This window comes from Haliotis rubra, unplaced genomic scaffold (genome assembly GCF_003918875.1).
Source record: "Haliotis rubra isolate DU_JTF1 unplaced genomic scaffold, ASM391887v1 Scf1897, whole genome shotgun sequence".
Classification (NCBI taxonomy): domain Eukaryota; kingdom Metazoa; phylum Mollusca; class Gastropoda; order Lepetellida; family Haliotidae; genus Haliotis; species Haliotis rubra.
Genome location: NW_025765888.1, coordinates 75117 through 94882, shown reverse-complemented (window position 1 = coordinate 94882; position 19766 = coordinate 75117). Strand labels below are relative to the sequence as shown.

At 42.2% G+C, this 19766-nt stretch overlaps 2 protein-coding genes across 2 annotated transcripts in view; one reads left to right on the top strand and one right to left on the bottom strand.

The window, feature by feature from the left end:
• The first annotated feature begins 8778 nt into the window (after positions 1 to 8778).
• Positions 8779 to 15382, top strand: LOC124274267. The gene is made up of 8 exons (XM_046709607.1): positions 8779 to 8859; positions 9574 to 9719; positions 9904 to 10052; positions 10260 to 10377; positions 11919 to 12009; positions 12977 to 13133; positions 13778 to 13945; positions 15165 to 15382. The coding sequence occupies exons 1-8, from the start codon at positions 8779 to 8781 to the stop codon at positions 15380 to 15382; spliced, it is 1128 nt and encodes a 375-aa protein (XP_046565563.1).
• Positions 15383 to 18810: 3428 nt separating this feature from the next.
• The window catches only part of LOC124274263 (exocyst complex component 1-like), a 28702-nt gene continuing 27746 nt past the window's right edge, over positions 18811 to 19766 (bottom strand). Inside the window, 2 exon segments of the mRNA XM_046709605.1 lie at positions 18811 to 18915; positions 19266 to 19388. Of these exon segments, the coding sequence (XP_046565561.1) occupies positions 18826 to 18915; positions 19266 to 19388 (213 nt within the window). The 3' untranslated portion in view covers positions 18811 to 18825.

Below are 19766 nucleotides of genomic sequence, written 5' to 3'. Positions count from 1 at the left end.
TGCTACAACAGATACTGAAGACAACACCCAACTGGTAAGGACGCTTCTCACTTATTGATCTTTTAATAAACTATTCATGTTCACTACCGAGATTTGATCTTTTATACTGTGAAATGTGGCCGCAACCTGATCACAAATTACATGTGTTATCTCACTTTTAAAGTTAAAATACACCCATGCTTTTCTTTTTTTCGGAGAGTAAGACCAGTTCATGATGACCACCACAACCAGTTGTGGCTTATTTGTTTAACGCTTCCTACCAGAAATATCTCCTACAGTGGTTTCTTAAATAATCGAGTAGCATGGACTAGACAATCCAGTGAGTAACTCCAGGTCGCGTTAAGGTACTCAGACGCGAACTTCACCACCTCGATCCCGTCAGACGCCTTTACAACAAGCATAGGTTGGTGAAGACCAGTTCAAAACTGACGACAACTGCCATCGTTCTCCGACAATGACGGATTGCGACTTCCCTGCGTTATCTAACTCCTACTTTTACTGCCAACTACTATATCCGTTTGACTTTGAGTTGTATCCCAAGATGCCCTTTGGTCCAATCGCAAGCGATACGTCCCGCCATCTTCCTTCAACACCTTGCTGGAAATTGAGGTTGTTTCTTGGTTACGATGCCACGTTTGTTGATTGGTCTTTTGTCTTTCACCCACGTGGATCGGAACATCAAGCGTGTTGAAGTCGCAACCGAGTGACAGCGGGAGCTCCATAGGCCATACTTAATGGTGTCACTGAAATTGCCAGTTATTTCGAATTCATCTCCGAAAAAAAATCAAACATGACTTTTCGTTCAGTCTCGCTTCAGTTTCTGGAGATGGACTTAAAAGAAAAAAATGTCCCTCATTACGAAGATGTCATCTTTAAAGGTATCCTTCAACTCTGTAGGCGTCGCCACATAAAATCTAAGTGTGTTTCTGTAGATGTACGTGGGGTAACACGAGATGGGTTCTGGGCATTATAATAATAATACAATACCAAATGCGTCAGGGGCGTTTAATGCGCTACTGTTCATAAAAAGACACTGTTAATAATAATATCAATACAATAAACGTTTCCAACAATCAATAATCCAACTTTGATAAATAACAAGCAGATATATCAAAACTGCCTTTGTTACTAAACTTACAAAAACAAATATATTGTATCATATACTGTTTGGGTAACTCTAAAGTGCAGTTCCGCTTGTATAAAATGATTCTCGGTCTACAAGTACTGTATATAGCGACAACAGTGGCGTATAAAACTACAGTCCGTAATGTAAGGAGCAATAATGGATTTCACGGTCAATACTCTTCAAACATCCTTCATCAGGTCAATACTCATCAAACACCCTTCATCAGGGCAATACTCATCAAACATCCTTCATCAGGTCAATACTCATCAAACATCCTTCATCAGGTCAATACTCATCAAACATCCTTCATCAGGTCAATACTCATCAAACATCCTTCATCAGGTCAATACTCATCAAACATCCTTCATCAGGTCAATACTCATCAAACATCCTTCATCAGATCAATACTCATCAAACACCCTTCATCAGGTCAATACTCATCAAACATCCTTCATCAGGTCAATACTCATCAAACATCCTTCATCAGGTCAATACTCATCAAGCTTCTTGATCAGGTCAATATACATCATCCTTTATCCAGGTCATTAATGATTAACGGGCTAGATAAAATGATTGCTTACACTGCAACTGGTAAAGCAAGGCTATAAATCATTATATGATACCCATCAAACGTTAACAATCTTCTGCCGCCGTGTGATATGTTTAACACCACATAACGGGCACCGACTTACTGGAGACAGAAGCAGTCATCATGTAGCAAGCTCCCTCCGGGCCCTGTTGCCCAGGGTCCCTTTCTGCCCTGCCACGCTGTTGGACCCAGGGTTCCCCTTCACGCCGAGGATTCCTGGCGCCCCTTCGTTCCAGCTCTGTCCCTGGACGCCAGGGTCACCCCTTTGCTCCCACTAAACCATCAGTGCCGCTGTTACAGGGGAGACCTGGGTCACCTTTAGGCCCTGCCTCGCCTTTCTGACCTGCGGCACCATCCGTTCCATTAACACCCGGTGTTCCCTCACTCCCTGGGAGACCTTTAACCCTTTAGCCCCGGTGTCGCCTCTCTGCTCCCCTGGTCCCCAACATGACCTTGCTCTCCCTTCAGTCCGGTGGTGCCGATTTCCACCACACGGTCCCCACGGCCCCCTGTGGATAGGATATGCAACATACAATAGAACATGTTTGTTTTGTATGTCAATAACTATCAACTTTTTCAAAACTTCACATCGTTTCTATTCCATATATTCTTTCAAACCAAACATTGCAATACATACATACACTAATGACTGTGTGTATTGTCAACGAACATTTTCAGATGAAGTTTCTTTATTGAATTGACGTTTTAATTAACTTGTTCTTGTTCTCAAAGTAAATATGTTTTGTAGTTTTACTTCAGTAATCATAATCATGAACAACTGTTTCTGTTTTGACAGTTTGACAGTTCAATTCACCTGTGCTATTCTACATTATGTAAATATTTGTTTGTTAACGCCTGACACAGTAATATTTCAGCTCTATCAAAATGGTCTTAAAATAGGTCGTCATGTCTTCGACCAGATAATCCAGTGATTAACATCGTGAGCAGCCATCTTATGATATGATGACATGCGGGGAACCAAGTCAACAAACATGGCCACATCGATCCTCTTACAACAAGAATTGATTGCTGAAGAACTGCTTCTGGTCCGAGTCTCATGGTGCCATTCTTACAGGGGCACCCATCTAATGGAGTTACCTACAGGCAGGGCACCCATCTAATGGTTACCTACCCATGGCACCCTTTTGTCTCCGGTAAACACCTTTAGGTCCTGAAAGTAAGTAAATAATAGATAAATGACAAATATTATGTTATAATTTATACGTAATATTTATGACATCAATTTAGATATGCGTCAGGATATAACAATAACGTCAACGCAGATAACGATATCATATGATGTAAGTACAGGTTCAGACGACAAACCAGTCAATAGCGAAATACCCTGTCATGAAACGTACATGATTACATCATCTTCCGCGCTAACCATAGGTCGTATAGGTGATCTCAGCCATAACGGAAGTAGATTCACTGGTAACACTCTGGCTTATTCCGTTATATATTGATACCCCGGGCAGCAGCATTACATACGACTATTGTATACGATTTCTCCTTTCGCAATACATATCTCAAGATCCATACGAATTGGGCAAACAGTTTAATATCGAGACACGTATAAGGGACAAGTCTGCAGGACTGTCTTCTATGTGATTGTCACCCACACAGGTGAAAATGGAAATTCTACTTGCAGACCGTATTATCTTGAGTGCTGAGATGAGCCATGGTTACAAGAGCAGCTCATTACTCACCCGGAATACACAAGTCGTGTCTCTTGGTGCAGATTTGTTCAAGGCTATTTCCTAGAAAAAGTCGAAAACCCTATAAATGTATATAGGTAAACAAAGCACCTAAAGAAATACTGTGCCATCACATCACACGGTTAAACACAATTATCAAATATATGAGATTAAATATGAGGTTAACGTCAAGTGTATAAATCTATCTGATATGATTATAGAATCAAAAGTCAAATGCTTATATGATTATAGAATTACGTATTACCTTCATATTTATTTACCATCATACATGTATCTATATAGATATGTCATTGATAACATAGACGATTGAGGTCAGGATTGTCTCTCAAACCATTCCACATTCGCATGGGATTCATGTCAGAAACAAACTTCCTTTAAGTTACTCTGGAGTCGACATTAGAAATCCTGCGTATGAAATCAATAACTGTTTGGATTTTTGCCGGACATGCATGGGTAGCTTCCCCTGGCGTACTATCCTGGTTAAAATATATCACAGTTTCTAATTTTAGAATGTTAATGCATTATGTACTTATATCAAATTTCAAAGGGAAATTTACAAGAAAATTCGAACATAAAAAACGTGGCTTTAGACTGGAGTACGTATAGATATATTATAATTATAGTTCTTAACGGGGCTATTGTTGTGAAATAGCCTGCTACACAGATATGATACCAAAACAACCAAGACCTGAGGCAGCTGTTTACCACGTTAGTTTAGATGTCAGACACTAATCTCAATCACTGGTGATTGAAGACCCACCTGCATCGTGGGTCATCCGATTGATTCGGCTCCCAAAACAGGTCGATTGCCTCCCCTTTCCCCTGAAATTGTGGGATCGGAAGTAGTCCATAGACGCCATTCTTGCCAACAGACTGATTTCCAGACAAAGGCTACCGACTGCAGCAGGATGAAGGTAAGTAGCCCGTATAGACACGCCGTCTTACGTGGTTCCTGTTTCATATCCCATGTTCAGAGGTGACGGAGTGGTACAGATAGAGATGTTTCCTTTGATAAGAACCGAGTTGGAATATAGTCCACGCACTAGAGATAGTTTCCTGTTCTTTATACTATCTGAGTGATCTTATCTCAACGTTAGACGTCGACAAAAGATAAACACCTCATGCCGAAAGTGTTTAAATGGATATGAATTGTTCTGGTTAATTATTTTATATGATTCGGGACTAGTATCCTAGACAGTATCAATGTATGCTTGAGAGATATTGGAAGTGAAAGTTTGGGTGTGTTTGTGTCTATACTGTCACATTTGGTATCGCAGTATGTCTGAGATATGATCCTGTGATCAAAGTTTGTGTCTCCCATTCACTGGTCAGGTAATAATGATATGACGAAGTATATCCGCTATTTTTGTGTTTTTGCTTTGTGCAACGTACTTGATTGTGTATCATGTGGTATTATGCAATCAAGGAATTCAATTTGTAGTTTTGTGTTATTGGATCAGTAGAATCAACATTTCGATCATTAATCACAATTTTCTCATCAGTGTAAGAAGATTTCTTTAAACTGAATATCCTTGTAATTCGGAAATTATGATGATGGGGTTTCGAGTATTTGTATTTTAGTGACGAGAATCAGCATTAATGATCGTAAAAACGTCATCTGAAAGCAAGAAACGCCACCTCACGGCGAGGTTTACACATTGCCTAAAAATGTAATGATTTAGATTCGGACATAGATTGAAACTCTGCACAGTCTGATTACATTACGGAAGCCAACGAGTCTTCAAACCAATGAGCACCCAGATAACATCCAGCTCCGTACACCGCTTGACTTAGCCTCACTGCCATCTACTCAACATTTTATATCAATATCCCGCAATGATGGGGGTCGTACTAAAGTCGCACACAGTTTGCTTTATTTCATGTCCGTTTTGTTTCTTTAAAGCCGCACTGGGTGAGTGAGTTTGGTTTTACGCCGCTTTTAGCAATATTCCAGCAATATCACGGCAGGGGGGCCCCTGAAATGGGCTTCACACATTGTACCCATGTGGGGAATCGAACCCGGGTCTTCAGCGTGACGAGCGGACGCTTTAACCATTAGGCTCCCCATCCGCCCCTGCCGCACTGAGCAATATTCCAGCTATTTGACGACGATTTGTAAATAACTGCGTCTGGACAGACAATTCAGTGATTGCCACCATGAGCCCAGCCCATGGCAGCCGGCACAAACACGTTTGAGTGAGTCAAGTGAGTTCTGCATCCCACCCCCTTTAGAAACACTCAAACAAACATAAGAATATATGGTATACATCAAAATAGGGATTTGCATCGGACATGATTATTCTTACTGATGCTTCAAATTTGCAAATGTCCTCCACTTATAAACCATAAAACGTTTAGAAAGATTGGTCCCTTTGATGAAAATTTGATGGACGACTCATCAGGTCGAAATATGCCCATGGAGTATTGAACATTGATAGACATAATCCAGAGTGAATTTGGATCCAGTTTGATGACATGGTATTTGAGGATTATTTTGTATTTGAATTCTGTCAAGCTGGAACATGCCGCCTAGTGTCATGAAGAAAACAATGTGAAAAGTGAATTTGAATAAATAGAAAAAAACGTGTTTTCAACATCGTCTACCATCGCCACTTATGACCAAACTGTGCGACAATGTCCACAGCCATGTTTAACGGAGGCTGGCAATGAAACCAACAAGAACCCGTTACTTGATGGTGATGTATTGATATTGCGTATAATACAGTTGTTATTGTCGGACGGCTGTATTGCTGCCTGGTAACGTTAACACCAATTATGTAATTGTTTGGTAAATATTCAAATGTATACTTCCATTAGCTCGTAAGTATACATTAATATTCACAGCTATTCACAGTCTCTCTCTCTCTCTCTCTCTCTCTCTCTCTCTCTCTCTCTCTCTCTCTCTCTCTATATATATATATATATATACTAAGCAGCAAAAGAAACGTCAGTTTCGAATTTTCCTTCGAAGAAACGGATAACTGAAAACTTAGTTAATGTTTTAAATGTATATTTTTAACAACATCTCCAACTTTACTCGAGCAGCATTAATTCTTCCCAAATCCTCTCGGAATGGAACCCAGGAAATGGTCTCAAAACGCAACCTGATCTCGGAGATGGTACGGTGTTCTCCATGCTTTTCATAATAACCTCATGCTGCACGCTGTTGTTCACAAGGACCTGCCCTATAAAATGCGCCCCCCAAACCTGTTCGAAACATTCTCATTACAACGTCAGCAGGATGCCGCGACTCACAACAGCTCAGAGGAACCAGGCGCCAGGGAAGACTTTGAAGCTGGCCACACTGCACAAGCCATTGCCAATCACTTCCAGGTCAACGTTTCGGACCATCTAAGGTATGCGGTGCGACCGTTTCCGGCCACTCACACACCACAAACAGATCGGCCCCGAACTGTCCAGACTGCGGGTGACCACAAGACGGCAAGGCCGCCATGTTGTGCGACAGCATGTACAGAATCCCTTCATGTAGGCATCCGAAACAGCACGCCAGACAGTGGGAACACACGGAAGCCCAATCAGTACTGACACAGTACGCCGACGTCTTAACAGCGGGAACCTCCATTGCCTTAGATCTTACCGTGGACCTATCCTCACCCCTCGTCATCGGCGTGAACGTCTACAGTTTGCCCTACAACACCAAAACTGGCGATACAGGCAATGGAGAACTGTTCTGTTCACAGATGAGAGTTGGTACTGCGTATCAACTGCAGATGGCAGAACAAGAATATGGCGACGACGTAGCCAGCGTTACTCAGACCAATGTGTTATGGAAAGAGACTCATGGGGAGGTGCAAGCATCATGGTATAGGGTGGAATAGGCCTGAACCAGAGAGTGGGTCCTGTGGTGTTCCAGAACCTTGGTCCAGGGAGAGGAGGCGTCATCACGCCCGGGCCCATACTGCTAGAGCTACACGGGACTTTCTACAGCAAAACGGTGTCAACATTATGCAGTGGCCAGCCCTTAGTCCTGATGCCTTGAAATGAGTTATTCATTGATGTGTCAAAATATTGTACACAAATGTTTTTGATCCGCTTATTATGTCCATTTCTGTAATGATTTGATTACAGTGCCTATCTAATTTTGAATTCGTACTGACAGGTTTTTTTTGCTGCTGAGTATATATACAACTATTTCAAAGAAACAAATTAAGAATCATTTAATGTTGACCTCTTGAAAAAGAATTTTGTTCCATTGTGGTCAGGGCCACGTACCGAAACTTCAGCTCCACCAGCCGGGCGGTTCTTAAAGGTTTTGGAGAAGATTGCTGTATGCAAACAATGGATGTCGGCGCACTCTGTAAGTTGTATTACCATTTGGGTGTAACGGCGCACTCTGTAAGTTGTATTACCATTTGGGTGTAACAGCGCACTCTGTAAGTTGTATTACCATTTGGGTGTAACAGCGCACTCTGTAAGTTGTATTACCATTTGGGTGTAACAGCGCACTCTGTGTTGTATTACCATTTGGGTGTAACGGCGCACTCTGTGTTGTATTACCATTTGGGTGTAACGGCGCACTCTGTAAGTTGTATTACCATTTGGGTGTAACAGCGCACTCTGTAAGTTGTATTACCATTTGGGTGTAACAGCGCACTCTGTAAGTTGTATTACCATTTGGGTGTAACGGCGCACTCTGTAAGTTGTATTACCATTTGGGTGTAACGGCGCACTCTGTAAGTTGTATTACCATTTGGGTGTAACAGCGCACTCTGTAAGTTGTATTACCATTTGGGTGTAACAGCGCACTCTGTAAGTTGTATTACCATTTGGGTGTAACGGCGCACTCTGTAAGTTGTATTACCATTTGGGTGTAACGGCGCACTTCTGTAAGTTGTGTATTACCATTTGGGTGTAACGGCAAACACGGGGACTTTACAAATGATGAACAACTCTATGCGTTAATCATGTGGGACTTTATCAGAACTGAACACCATTACATCCAATAAACATATATGTACATCTCTGAAACCAGGACTTCGTTAGTCGCCTCTTTCTACAAGCGTGTGTTGCTACCATGCCTTGGATTCCACGGTACTTGGCGCTCCCAACAACTACACATACTTACACAGCATTTGTATAGAAGTAACCAGCTGGATACTTTATCTTCCCACAAACATCCACAGTCACGTTTGTTTAGGACATCGTCCTGGTTGACACCGGGCGGCAGCCTAGCTACCCTGGTGTCTTGCTGATAGTGAGACTGAAGAAATGGCCCGACACTGCCAAACCCTGGCTTGATGTGTCGTTAAGATACGCCCGCAGCGTCCCCACAGATGTCGTCGTGATCCATAAAGACCATGTCCCCTCATACAGTCATGTCCACTATGACGGGTGTTCTGTGTTTAGTGCTCGTGTTGTGTAGCGTGGCGCACGACGCCGTAGCCAGTCCTCTCAGTCCCGAGCAGGTTGGAAAGTTGAGTGAGGTTTATTCGAACGTTGTACAATGTCGTAACGTCCCTGGGATGGGGCAGCATTGGTCCGCCATAACGAAACTCTGTACACTGGGGGCTTCGGTATCCGCGAGACCAACTCTCAAAACGATGCTGTCACTGACAAAACGTTGTTCAATCTAGCGTCGCAATCCAAGGCGTTCACCAGCACTGTGGCAGCTGACGCTGTTGCAAGAGGGAAGATCAAGTGGGACGCGCCACTCAGAGAGGTCCTCTATATATTATTTAATACATGTTGCGTATTCCAAATTTCTCTTGACATGTATACATGGATGTGGCTTTGTGTATTTGACAAGCATGGTGTATCTGAAAAGCGATTTTATGCTTTATCTGTCATTTATTCCTCGTAATGCCTCTTTGATGGCTATATGGAGTAAGTTACTGAGGATCATGGATTTAACACCCAGAAACATAATAGAGGCGAACTGGAAGCAACGATCACAGGTTTCTGGTGTACCCAAGGGACGCAACTCTATACAGTGAATTGACTACTGGGTAACCTATCTCAATTCAACATTTGAGAAGCGCGTCTCAGCTTCTTTATATGTCAACTGTACTTCTTTTCGATGGGCATGAGACATTCACAGGTTTTACGTAACGCTAGGTTTTCCTATACTTTATGTTCTGCTAACGATATGGGTAATAATAACGGTTGTGTTGACAATGCAGGTGCTTGGCCCTAACTTCCGGCTTCAGGATGACTTCCGGTCTGAGGAGGCGTCCTTGCGGGACCTGCTGTCACACCGACTTGGGATGCCTTCCTACTGGGGCATCTCCACATCAGTCATGAACCTGACAAGACTGCAGATTCTGGAGTACGTTGGTAGTAGTAGTAGTAATAGCAGTAGTAGAATTAGTAGTAGTAGTAGTAGAAGCAGTCATAGTAGTATTAGTAGTAGCACCAGTGGTAGTAGTAGTAGTAATAGTAGCAGCAGCAGCAGCAGTAGTAGTGGTACAGGAGCGGTAATTACGTCATGAAGTGATTTGTTGTTGCTGCAGACGTATGAAAGACTTCCCCGTTCAGTACGACTTCCGGGACCGCTACCTCTACAGCAACTACCTGTATGTAGCGGCGGCGGCAGCAGTGGAGACGGCATCGTGCGAGACATGGGAAGACGCCATCCAGAACAGAATATTCAAACCTCTTGGTGAGACTATGATTTCTTACTTGTTCCGTTGACTGGATGATTTAGAAGTTATGTAAGTAACTTTGCAAACTGTCTTTCCAAAACAACACTTGACGTCATTATGAAGTCAAACTAAACACAACCTCCAAATCCTCAAAGACAACATTGATAACGGGCTATTTAACGATCGAACCTTGACTCACTGGTCATACTTAAATGCAACTGCAGGAATGACATCAAGTCGTCTAAGCACGCGGTTGACGGACGCCGACTGGAACAACATCGCCTACTCCGCCGACATCGTCCACAACAAGGTGGAGCAGTTCGACGAGCCAACGCTGTTACCGTGAGTAGCGAAAGTCAGACTGTCCGATCATCACGGAAAAGCTACATGCTGTATATTCCATATTCTACCATACTGCCACCTATAAAAAGTCCGTTTGGCTCAAAAGCGGACCGATGAATTACAATCTAACTCGAAAACTAATAAACATAACATACTCAATGAAACGCTGATCATAATCAAAACATCATACCCACTCTGTGAGGTTTTTGCAGAATGTTTGTCCTAAAAAAAAAGAAAGTTGTTTAACAAACTATCATTAAAATTTTGACACAGTTCACTGTTTGTTACGAGGGAGGAGTGCAGAGAAAGGGACAGCCAGGTGTTCGAGAAGCACGTTCACAGACAAAGTTATTTATTCATTAACCCGTGCTGTGCCGTCTCAATCCGTTCTCGAACACCTGGCTGTTGATGTTTTGATTATGATCAGCGTTTCATTGCGTATGTTATGTTTATTAGTTTTCGAGTTTGATTGCAATTCATCGGTCCGCTTTTGAGCCAAACGGACTATACACAAAACGTGGTGACCAAAACGATACTTCTCACATTGAAGACTGTGGTTAACACGTGGGTACAGTAGATGACATCTCAGACCACCCAACCTCTGTCCCGTTCACTGACCCGTCCATACTCCAATTACCAAACCCACACCACATCACTTCACCCCCTCTTGATCGAAAGGGAATTCCCTATGTTATATCCTATAAGTAACCATGCTTACATTATGCCAAACGTGCAGCTGCAGTTGTAAGAGAGTGATGTTGGCGTATAATACAGATTACTAACATGAAGTGTCGTAAAATCCTTCAGTAGATGTCTGGCTGGGTGTACTTCCACGTGTTGGCGCTTCGGTAATCACAGCTCCCATACTCTGATATAGACTCTACGCTAAGATCGTTTTACGCAAATGAGTGAGTTGTGTTTTACGCCGCTTTGAGCAATATTCCAGCAATATCACGGCCGGGGACACCAGAAATGGGCTTCACACATTGTACCCATGTGGAGAATCGAACCCAGGCCTTCAGCATGACGAGCGAACGCTCTAACAACTTGGCTACTCCACCGCCCATGTGCAAGTGGGCGCTGTTTATATACTACCCATAAAAAGTTTAGACTCACTTAAAGAACTCACTATATGTTATGTATATCTATATGGTTACATCAAAGATGAATTTCTCTATAACTTGGGGGAAACAACTGCTAACCTTATGCAGATATGTTGCAAGAGGATCATGCATTAAATTGCTGAAAAGCATGTGCAATATCGTGCATGTAAACAGCTTAGTTTTGGTGTTGAGTGTTGTTAAGAATTCGCCAATTTACACTTAGTTTCACCATGTATTGAACTCGACAATAATCTTTACAACGCTACGAATTTGTTTTACAGTACATCAGTTCATGTATGAACAGTACCTTTAAACAGTATGGAAAAGTTTTCAAAATCCAGTTTAGAAAAGTTGACTAAAGGTAAGTGGTTACATTTACACTAGTGAGTCTAAGCTTTTGATGGGGAGTATACTAGTAGCTGGATAACGTATTTTCAGGATCATCCAGGAGATAGCTCCAGCTGCCGGCGTCTACAGTAACGCCCAAGACATGGCGAAGTGGCTTCGCTTTCATCTCAACTCGGGAAAGGTAGGCTTCTACAAGGCTACTCGACATACGATCGAACCTGGTTTACAGCTGACATTGTTCGGATGAACGAATTTCCCGTTACAAAATCAAGGTCAGGAAGTAATACGTCATTCCCAGCAGTAACCGTCGACAAGATAGGGGAATCAACGGGGTGTTGGGATTGAAAAGCGCCGGACAAACGGATGCCACGGTTGTTGAAATTTCGTTGACGCTGACGCAGACTTCACTCACTCACTTTACAATTTTCATGCACAAATGTTGTTTTCCATATTCAAAAGAATTTAAAATTTCAGGGTATATACTTACGGACAAAAAAGAAACTGTTCTTCATAAAGAAATGAGAGGAAAATATATTTATTCCTGAATTCAATTCAAACAGCGTGTTTGTGTAATGTAAACAGCAAACAGTGATTTTCTATCTGTCAGGTGCTCATTGAAAGCACTTCTGCTAGCTGAAAATCAACATCAAAGCGCAAATCGAAGTTGCCAGACATTTAATTGTTCATCAAAATATACTGTGATCTCTTTTGAAAAGTGGGACAGCGGGGTAGCCTAGAGGTTAAAGCGTTCGATCGTCACGCCGAAGACCCGTGTTCGATTCCCCACATGGATACAATGTGTGAAGCCGATTTCTGGTGTCCCCCGCCGAGATGTTGCTGGAATATTGCTTAATACGGTGTAAAACCATACCTACTCGCACGCTTTGAAAAGCGACGCAGGTCTTCGACATGGAGAGTCCTCAGTACCCGGTGTGTCTCTTCTGAGGGTAGTTAAAAACAAAACGAGCTTTTTCCACGAGCTGACTTACACGGGGACCGCGTGTCTTGTTGTCACGTGTGACCAGGCTGTGTTTCTCTGTTGATTAAACACACGCTTGTCTCGCCCAGTTTCAAACACTTACAACCCTTCCCAGTGTATATATCCATAATATTGGGTGCGGAGTAACCGACGTTCGGTTGTATTTCAGAACGAGCAAGGACACCAGGTGGTCGGTGCGCAGGCTCTGCAGGACACCTACCACCCGAACACCGCCTGGTATACCACTTACCTCACCCGGGACACCTTCCCCGTCGACGACCTCATCTACTCCTACGCCATGGGCTGGAGGAACGGCGTGTACAGAGGTCAAGTGACACACAAATCGATTGCGCGTTTGTTCCTCTCAGGGCAATTAACATACTTCTTTTCTTGATTGCATAAAAGTTAACTTGGGCGTACAATCCGTCTTTTTTAACAAATGAATAGTTAACAACCGACCATGGCGTGACAAATGTATATGTATATACAGGTAAGTGTAACTGCTCCCAAACACACGAGATACTGGGCAGGCATAAATATATATGTCAAGGACAGAGAAAACCCGTCTATCCATGAAGTAGATTACACTTCGATAAAAAAAACCCCATAAAATAACTGTGAAAATTATATGAATGGACCACTGACAGTCCCCCATGACATCGGGTGTTCTCTAATAGATGTTATTGTTTGAGAATTTATTGAACACCTCTTTAACAAGCAAATTTAAGACGGAGTTAAATAAAACTCCGCGATGAGTTTTGCTATTTGGCTCTAAAGGAACGCCATTTATCCGATACTTAACTTCGATACAAGCGGTATAAGGTCTTCGTGAAATTCGACCTATGTATCTATTCATTCTGATATCTTGTCTAAAAGAACACATCCCTGATTATGTTACATAAAAATCTTTTAAATTATCCTCATTTTGTATAAATTTCAGTTCAGGTCGTTACAATGTCTTATCTTGTAGGTTACAAGAAGAATCTCCACATGGCCGCCTACAACGGCTACCAAGGGACGCTCACGTTCCTGCCTGAAGTCGGCGTCGGTGTATGGGCTCACCTCTCCGGCGCTGCCAACCACAGGGGCTTCGACGCCAGGAACACCGTCATCATGTACAGCCTTGACCTCATGCTGGGTAAATCCAACTCCTGAAGATCAGATGCATCCTAATGTCGACCTGTATCTACATGACTATTTACAAACTCTAACGTACCTGTAAACACATGCTTGTGGCTTCAAACACAAACATAGGCCAACCCTCAGGATTCAGTACCTATTCTTACACCTTCCCACTATAAGCTTTAATGGCAGGTTGCAGTTGGGTAGTCCAGTGGCTAAAGCGTTCGCTCGTCACACCGAATGCCCGGGTCAGCTTCCCCGCATGGGTAAAATGTGTGAAATCCCATTTCTGGTGTCCCCAGCCGTGATACCGCTGGAATATTGGTAGAAGCGGCGTATCACCCAACTCACTCACTTTAATGACCATCACGAGTTACTGACGACCTATTACGCAGATTCTCTCCGGGAATCAAGTGTTACAGGAACAACTTGTAAACTTGATCAATCAACTACAGCAAACTGCTACTACACTCCTTTTATACCAACAATACTCCTGAGTTACACATTTGTGGTTCCAATAGTACTAACAGAATGTAAGTGGTACATCGGCGTGGAATAGTTCGCATAAAGGCGCCATCTTCGCGGAATTTGGCTGCAGCAAGTGCTTCATGCAGTTGGTTATTTGGTAATGATTTTCTCTGGTCAAGCCAAACCAGTTGTCGGCAAGAACCCCCATGTTGGGGAGCATAATGTCTCAAGTCTTAGGTCATGAAGGACACGTTGTCTGTGGTTAAGTCATCTCATTACGCATTGTCAGACTATAGTACAGACACGTTTAGTTTCGAAGTTATTTCATATTTGTTTGATTGCTAATTCAGCTAAAGGCCATTTAATACATTTCCAATGTAATTAATACGTATGAAAACGTATATCTCACACACAATTAGTGAATAGCACCTACCTGTAGAATAGGTCTTCAGCAACCCATGCTTGTCGCAAGAGTCGACTTACAGTATCGGGTGTTCAGACTTGGTTGATGCCTGAATCGTCTGGTCAAGACTCGACTATAGTAGGATTATTGATGAGTGAGTGTGTGAGTGAGTGAGTTTGGTTTGACACCGCTTTTAGCAATATTCCAGCAAAATCATGGCGGGCGACACCAGAAATGGACTTCACACATTGTACCCATGTGGAATTGAACCCGGGTCTTCGGCGTGACGAGCAAACTCATTATTGATGAATGCGGCGTTATACATTTAACAAATACATATTAACACTGATATTTCGTGATGAAGGCAACGAGATCTGGTTGAACTCGAGCACTGCCTGCTCCTTCCCGTCACCGTGGTTGCAGGAGGATGCCGTACCTCCAGCCCCTACCGTCCCTGAATATGTACGTCCCAGCGTCGCCATCAACACCACCGAGTATATTGGCAAATACCACCACCCAGCGTTCGGTACGCTGGAGATCTTCCACGACGACGTCAGTGGCCATCTGCTTGGCTATAGGTGAGCGTCACCATTCATTCTCACCGTTGTTAGTACTCAGTTCCAATTAACGCCGTGTAGTATGAACGTGACAGGAATTATTCCATTCCTTCTTTACAGATATGGAGAGCTACTAGTCGGATACTTAAAAGCCAAGGGAGGTAATCGCGAGGACTTTATCCAGTATAATACAGGTCCCTTTGCTAATGTCTCCTGCTGAGGAAGACCCGAACGTTTTTAGCGTCAAATTCAACCGAAATGTTTCTGGCGCTATAGAGAGCGTACAGTTCCACTCATTTCGAGTCTTCCCTGCCCCCAGTGTTCAATATCGTGGAAGTGAAGACAGGAAACAACACTGTGATGTCTGAAGCTTGTGGTGCTCCACCATCACCTCCACCAGTAACTTCAGGGCCAACTTCCGGGTCGTCTCACTTCCGGCCTTGTAAGGAGATTGTTTCATTTTCCTTTGTTTACCTGGCACTGTTTAAAATGTATTGCTTGATATAAACAATACTTCTAAATTTATTCTCCTACTTAGTTATTATATTTCATAATACATTTTTATAATACACCGACAATATTTAGTTGATAGAAAGCCATGTTTATGCATGATATTTGGTCTACGATCATGTAAACACTTTGCTTAGTCATGTTAACATTCTTATGTAGTTACATTTTCTTTGCAAAGGGGTCTCGTTTGTATTTTTCTTTCCGATGTATCATACTATTGGTTTATTCCATAATCAAAATATATCAGGTTCATTGATAATTTATTTTTAGCCATCATGAACATTTTCCAAGATGCAGTGTACATATTAAGAAATATTGTTGTCAATCATTGTATTCAGTATCTTGTGTATTTGACATAAATTCTTTACACATTTTTTCTTTCTTTTTTTTAATTCATATACAGGAATTGGTATTCAAGTAGGTCTTATATAATCAGTAAAAATTGCATTCGTGCATATGAGTAGACAGGCGCCCAGTTCAACAACCTGGAGCAGTGCATGGAAACTACAGAACCTGTTTCCCATTAACTATGGACATCCGTTTTCTTAACCACTGTGTTGTGTGATGAAGCTGACCAGAATGCTTCATCCCTAATCACGATAAGGCTGCAATATTGCCGATCTGACGTTAAATAATAACTCACTCACTCATCCCTAACACTCACTATACCTCCTCCATCACTGCTGCATACATAGACTTCTTGTAGTGTCCTGTCCATTGTTCCTGTGTTGAATTATTGCTGGTGCTTCATGTTGTTGTTTTTCACACATATACCCCATGTGAATTCAGTGATATTATTTCACAAAAACATATTGCGATATTAAGTGACAGAATATTTGACATTTATTAAGCTTCATATAAACATATTTTGATACGATATATAAACAGGTGTATTTACAGCATTCATATTTAACAGAGTGTATATGTTCACATGAATCTTCTCATACATGATAATGAAACTGATAACCAATTCAGCAAAAAATATTGCACGTATCAAATAGGTGACTGACAATTTGGCAAAACACAGAAGCAAGCACTAGCAGGTGACAATGTGTGGCTGGGAGCACTACACAAAGATACATCCACATCTTACAGGTGCCCTGGAATTTTCCTTCACCACACAATTTATGTTTTCGCAAAGATATTTCAAAGAACATCCTGTGTGTCCAGTTGACGATGTGCTTGACGACCTTGTTCACCAAAAAATAACTATGATGTTATGAAAATAAGAATCAATTTTGGTAGAATATGTTTTCTTAAAGTGACAGTACTTACTTAGAGTTACTGAGAATCGGGTATGTATAAGTTAACCGGGTGTAAAAAAACCCAAAACCTTGGAGTCAACTTTGTGTGCAGACTCTTTCCGTGTTGTCACAACCCCTAGTGTACAGTACACAACCCTGTGCACTTAAAAGAACCCACGAATCCTTTGGTATATGACCAGATGGTGGCAACATGAATACGTGCAAAACACCTTGTTGCGGGTACAGCAATGTGCGGTAAACTTGGACAAAGTGCTGGGACTATGTGTCCCAGTCCATCCAGCTGTGAATTGGGTACCTCGTGAGGATGAGAGAGCCACAGTAAACTCGGTGCGCCTAGTGGCAGCAAGAGTTGTATACTCCCCAGGGAGTTGAGTATAAGGCGATGTGACGTTGAGATTGACTTCCAGTGATCGAGGGAAACAAATACCAGCGCCTTGAGCAAGCAATGGTTGCATGGATATGTGTGCTATATAGATATCCTATAATAATAATAATAACATGGAGACTTAATAGTCACCGACTTGTCAGATAAAGGGTAGTTTGTCATTGTGTAACACAAGAATGTAAACAATATCTGGTCAGGGTTGAAAGAGCTTAGGCTGCGTTTTAACAAATACAATTCAGGTCATGACCTGAGATGCAGTGTTTATTGTAAACCTACAACTATTCCATATATAGCACAGTGACAAAGGCCAAGGGTTCCTTTATATTTCATCATCATGATCCACATCAATAGTCCCACAACCATGGTTATCCAGTGCAAATTAGATTCACTGGAAGCACTCATAAAATATCCATCATCTACCATGGCTAACTTCCATTAACTGTTGAAGGAGTATCTTAATGGCAAATCATCCATGTGTGGACTGGTCACTGATGGAACACTTCAAGCCTAAATCAATTGGACCTTTATCGATTAGAATAAAAAGGTGTGCATTTTATGCATTAATCTGCAGTTTGTCCATGTAGTTGCTTTACTTGTTTCATGCACAGGACATCTAAAGGTGAGAATCTCTGTAACTGACCTGCAGAAAATCCTACCACTCCAAACAGACCCAGAATGAGTTAAACCTTCAGAGTGTTAATCCTCAGCATAATCCCACCATACAGCCAAGCATGGGTTACCCATCTAGTCTGAGCATCTTCATATCTGAACATATCGATCTGCAGTATAATCCTGCCACTCCAGACAGACTACAGCGGACTAACCCATCTAGTGTGACCGAGCTATACTGGAGAAGAACTCGAGTACATCATCAATGCTAAAGTCCAGGGTGATCTGCATGTCGGGGTAGCACTTCTTGCTCAGGTCGTCGTAGTGCTTGTACTGCTTGATGAACTCGTCCTGCATCTCACGCCACACAACCTACACGCAAACAGAACCATCAGACACACCTGTTACAAAATACCTGCTGCTGACACTCCAATACAATATTTACATAAGAAGCTAAACATTATAGATATCCATTCTCAGTCCACTATTCAGGAGATATGTTCACTGAATCAAAAGAAGTAAGTAAACAATTTACAAAAATATAGTCCAACAAAATCATTTCACTGTCCTTAAAGGACTTCAAGTGAACTTCCTTCCTAGTAAGTCTTATCAAGAAGTTCGGTAATCAGATAGTTCAGATCTAACATTGGGTGATAAACAGAAGTCATGTATATTCAACTCAAGGGGAAGTAACCTCTCCTAAGGGGAGACAACTACCTCTAGCAGGTGCTCCTCCTCGCTGAGCTGCTTCTCCACCTTCTTGTTGAGGTGTTCCAGGTTCTTCTTCACCTGGACAAAAAATAATAAAAAATCAAAAACGTGAACGATTCTGTGCTAGATCTACTGTCAAAGTATCAAATAACATTCATTTTCCAATCTGTGAATACTACATGTCTGCATAACAATATTAAAGATGGTCTCCCCAAGAAGAAGGCGGCCTAATCATCTAATGTTCAAACACGCATATCTGGAGGCAGTATTTACCCCCATTATCATAATGGTCAAATACAACAAATCTTAACCCACAACAACAAGTGAGTCTATAAAGTATTTAAGTTATGACAGCCATAGCATTGAGGTTTTTGTGGAATGTCTCTGGTTCGAGGGAGACTTGCAGATCAAGTTCCAGCACCACTGACCTCCTTCCCAGGGTACTCCTTGATGACTTTACGCAGCTCCTGTTTACTGAAGGCCAGCTGGAAGCCCACTTCCTCGGGCTTCACACCACTGGCCACACGCTTCTCAACACCCTCGAAGAAGATCTGCAGAGACAGAGCATGTTAACCTGGTGCATGTACAAGCTCTTTCACACACTTTCTCTGTTCTGGCTGATGAAGAACAAATTCTGACAATTCTGAGAAATATCTGCAGAAACAACTGCACTTAATGTAAATCAATACGGACAGCAGCATACTGACCTCAAGTGACATAGATAAACATGGTATGTGCAAACAAGAACCTTTGACCAGCATTAAGTTAGTGAGTTAGTGAGTTTAGTTTTACGCCGCACTCAGCAATATTCCAGGTATATGGTGGCGGTCTGTAAATAGAGTCTGGTCCAAACAATCCAGTGATCAACAGCATGAGCATCGATCTACGCAATTAGGATAAAATGACGTGTCAACTAAGTCGACGATCCT

Excerpts from the sequence above, each read along its gene's own strand:
- LOC124274267 (XM_046709607.1), top strand. The coding sequence starts at position 8,779 with ATGACGGGTGTTCTGTGTTTAGTGCTCGTGTTGTGTAGCGTGGCGCAC. Across the intron at positions 9,720-9,903 it reads ACAAGACTGCAGATTCTGGA|ACGTATGAAAGACTTCCCCG; the intron begins GTACGTTGGTAG and ends TTGTTGCTGCAG. Across the intron at positions 13,134-13,777 it reads GAGGAACGGCGTGTACAGAG|GTTACAAGAAGAATCTCCAC; the intron begins GTCAAGTGACAC and ends CTTATCTTGTAG.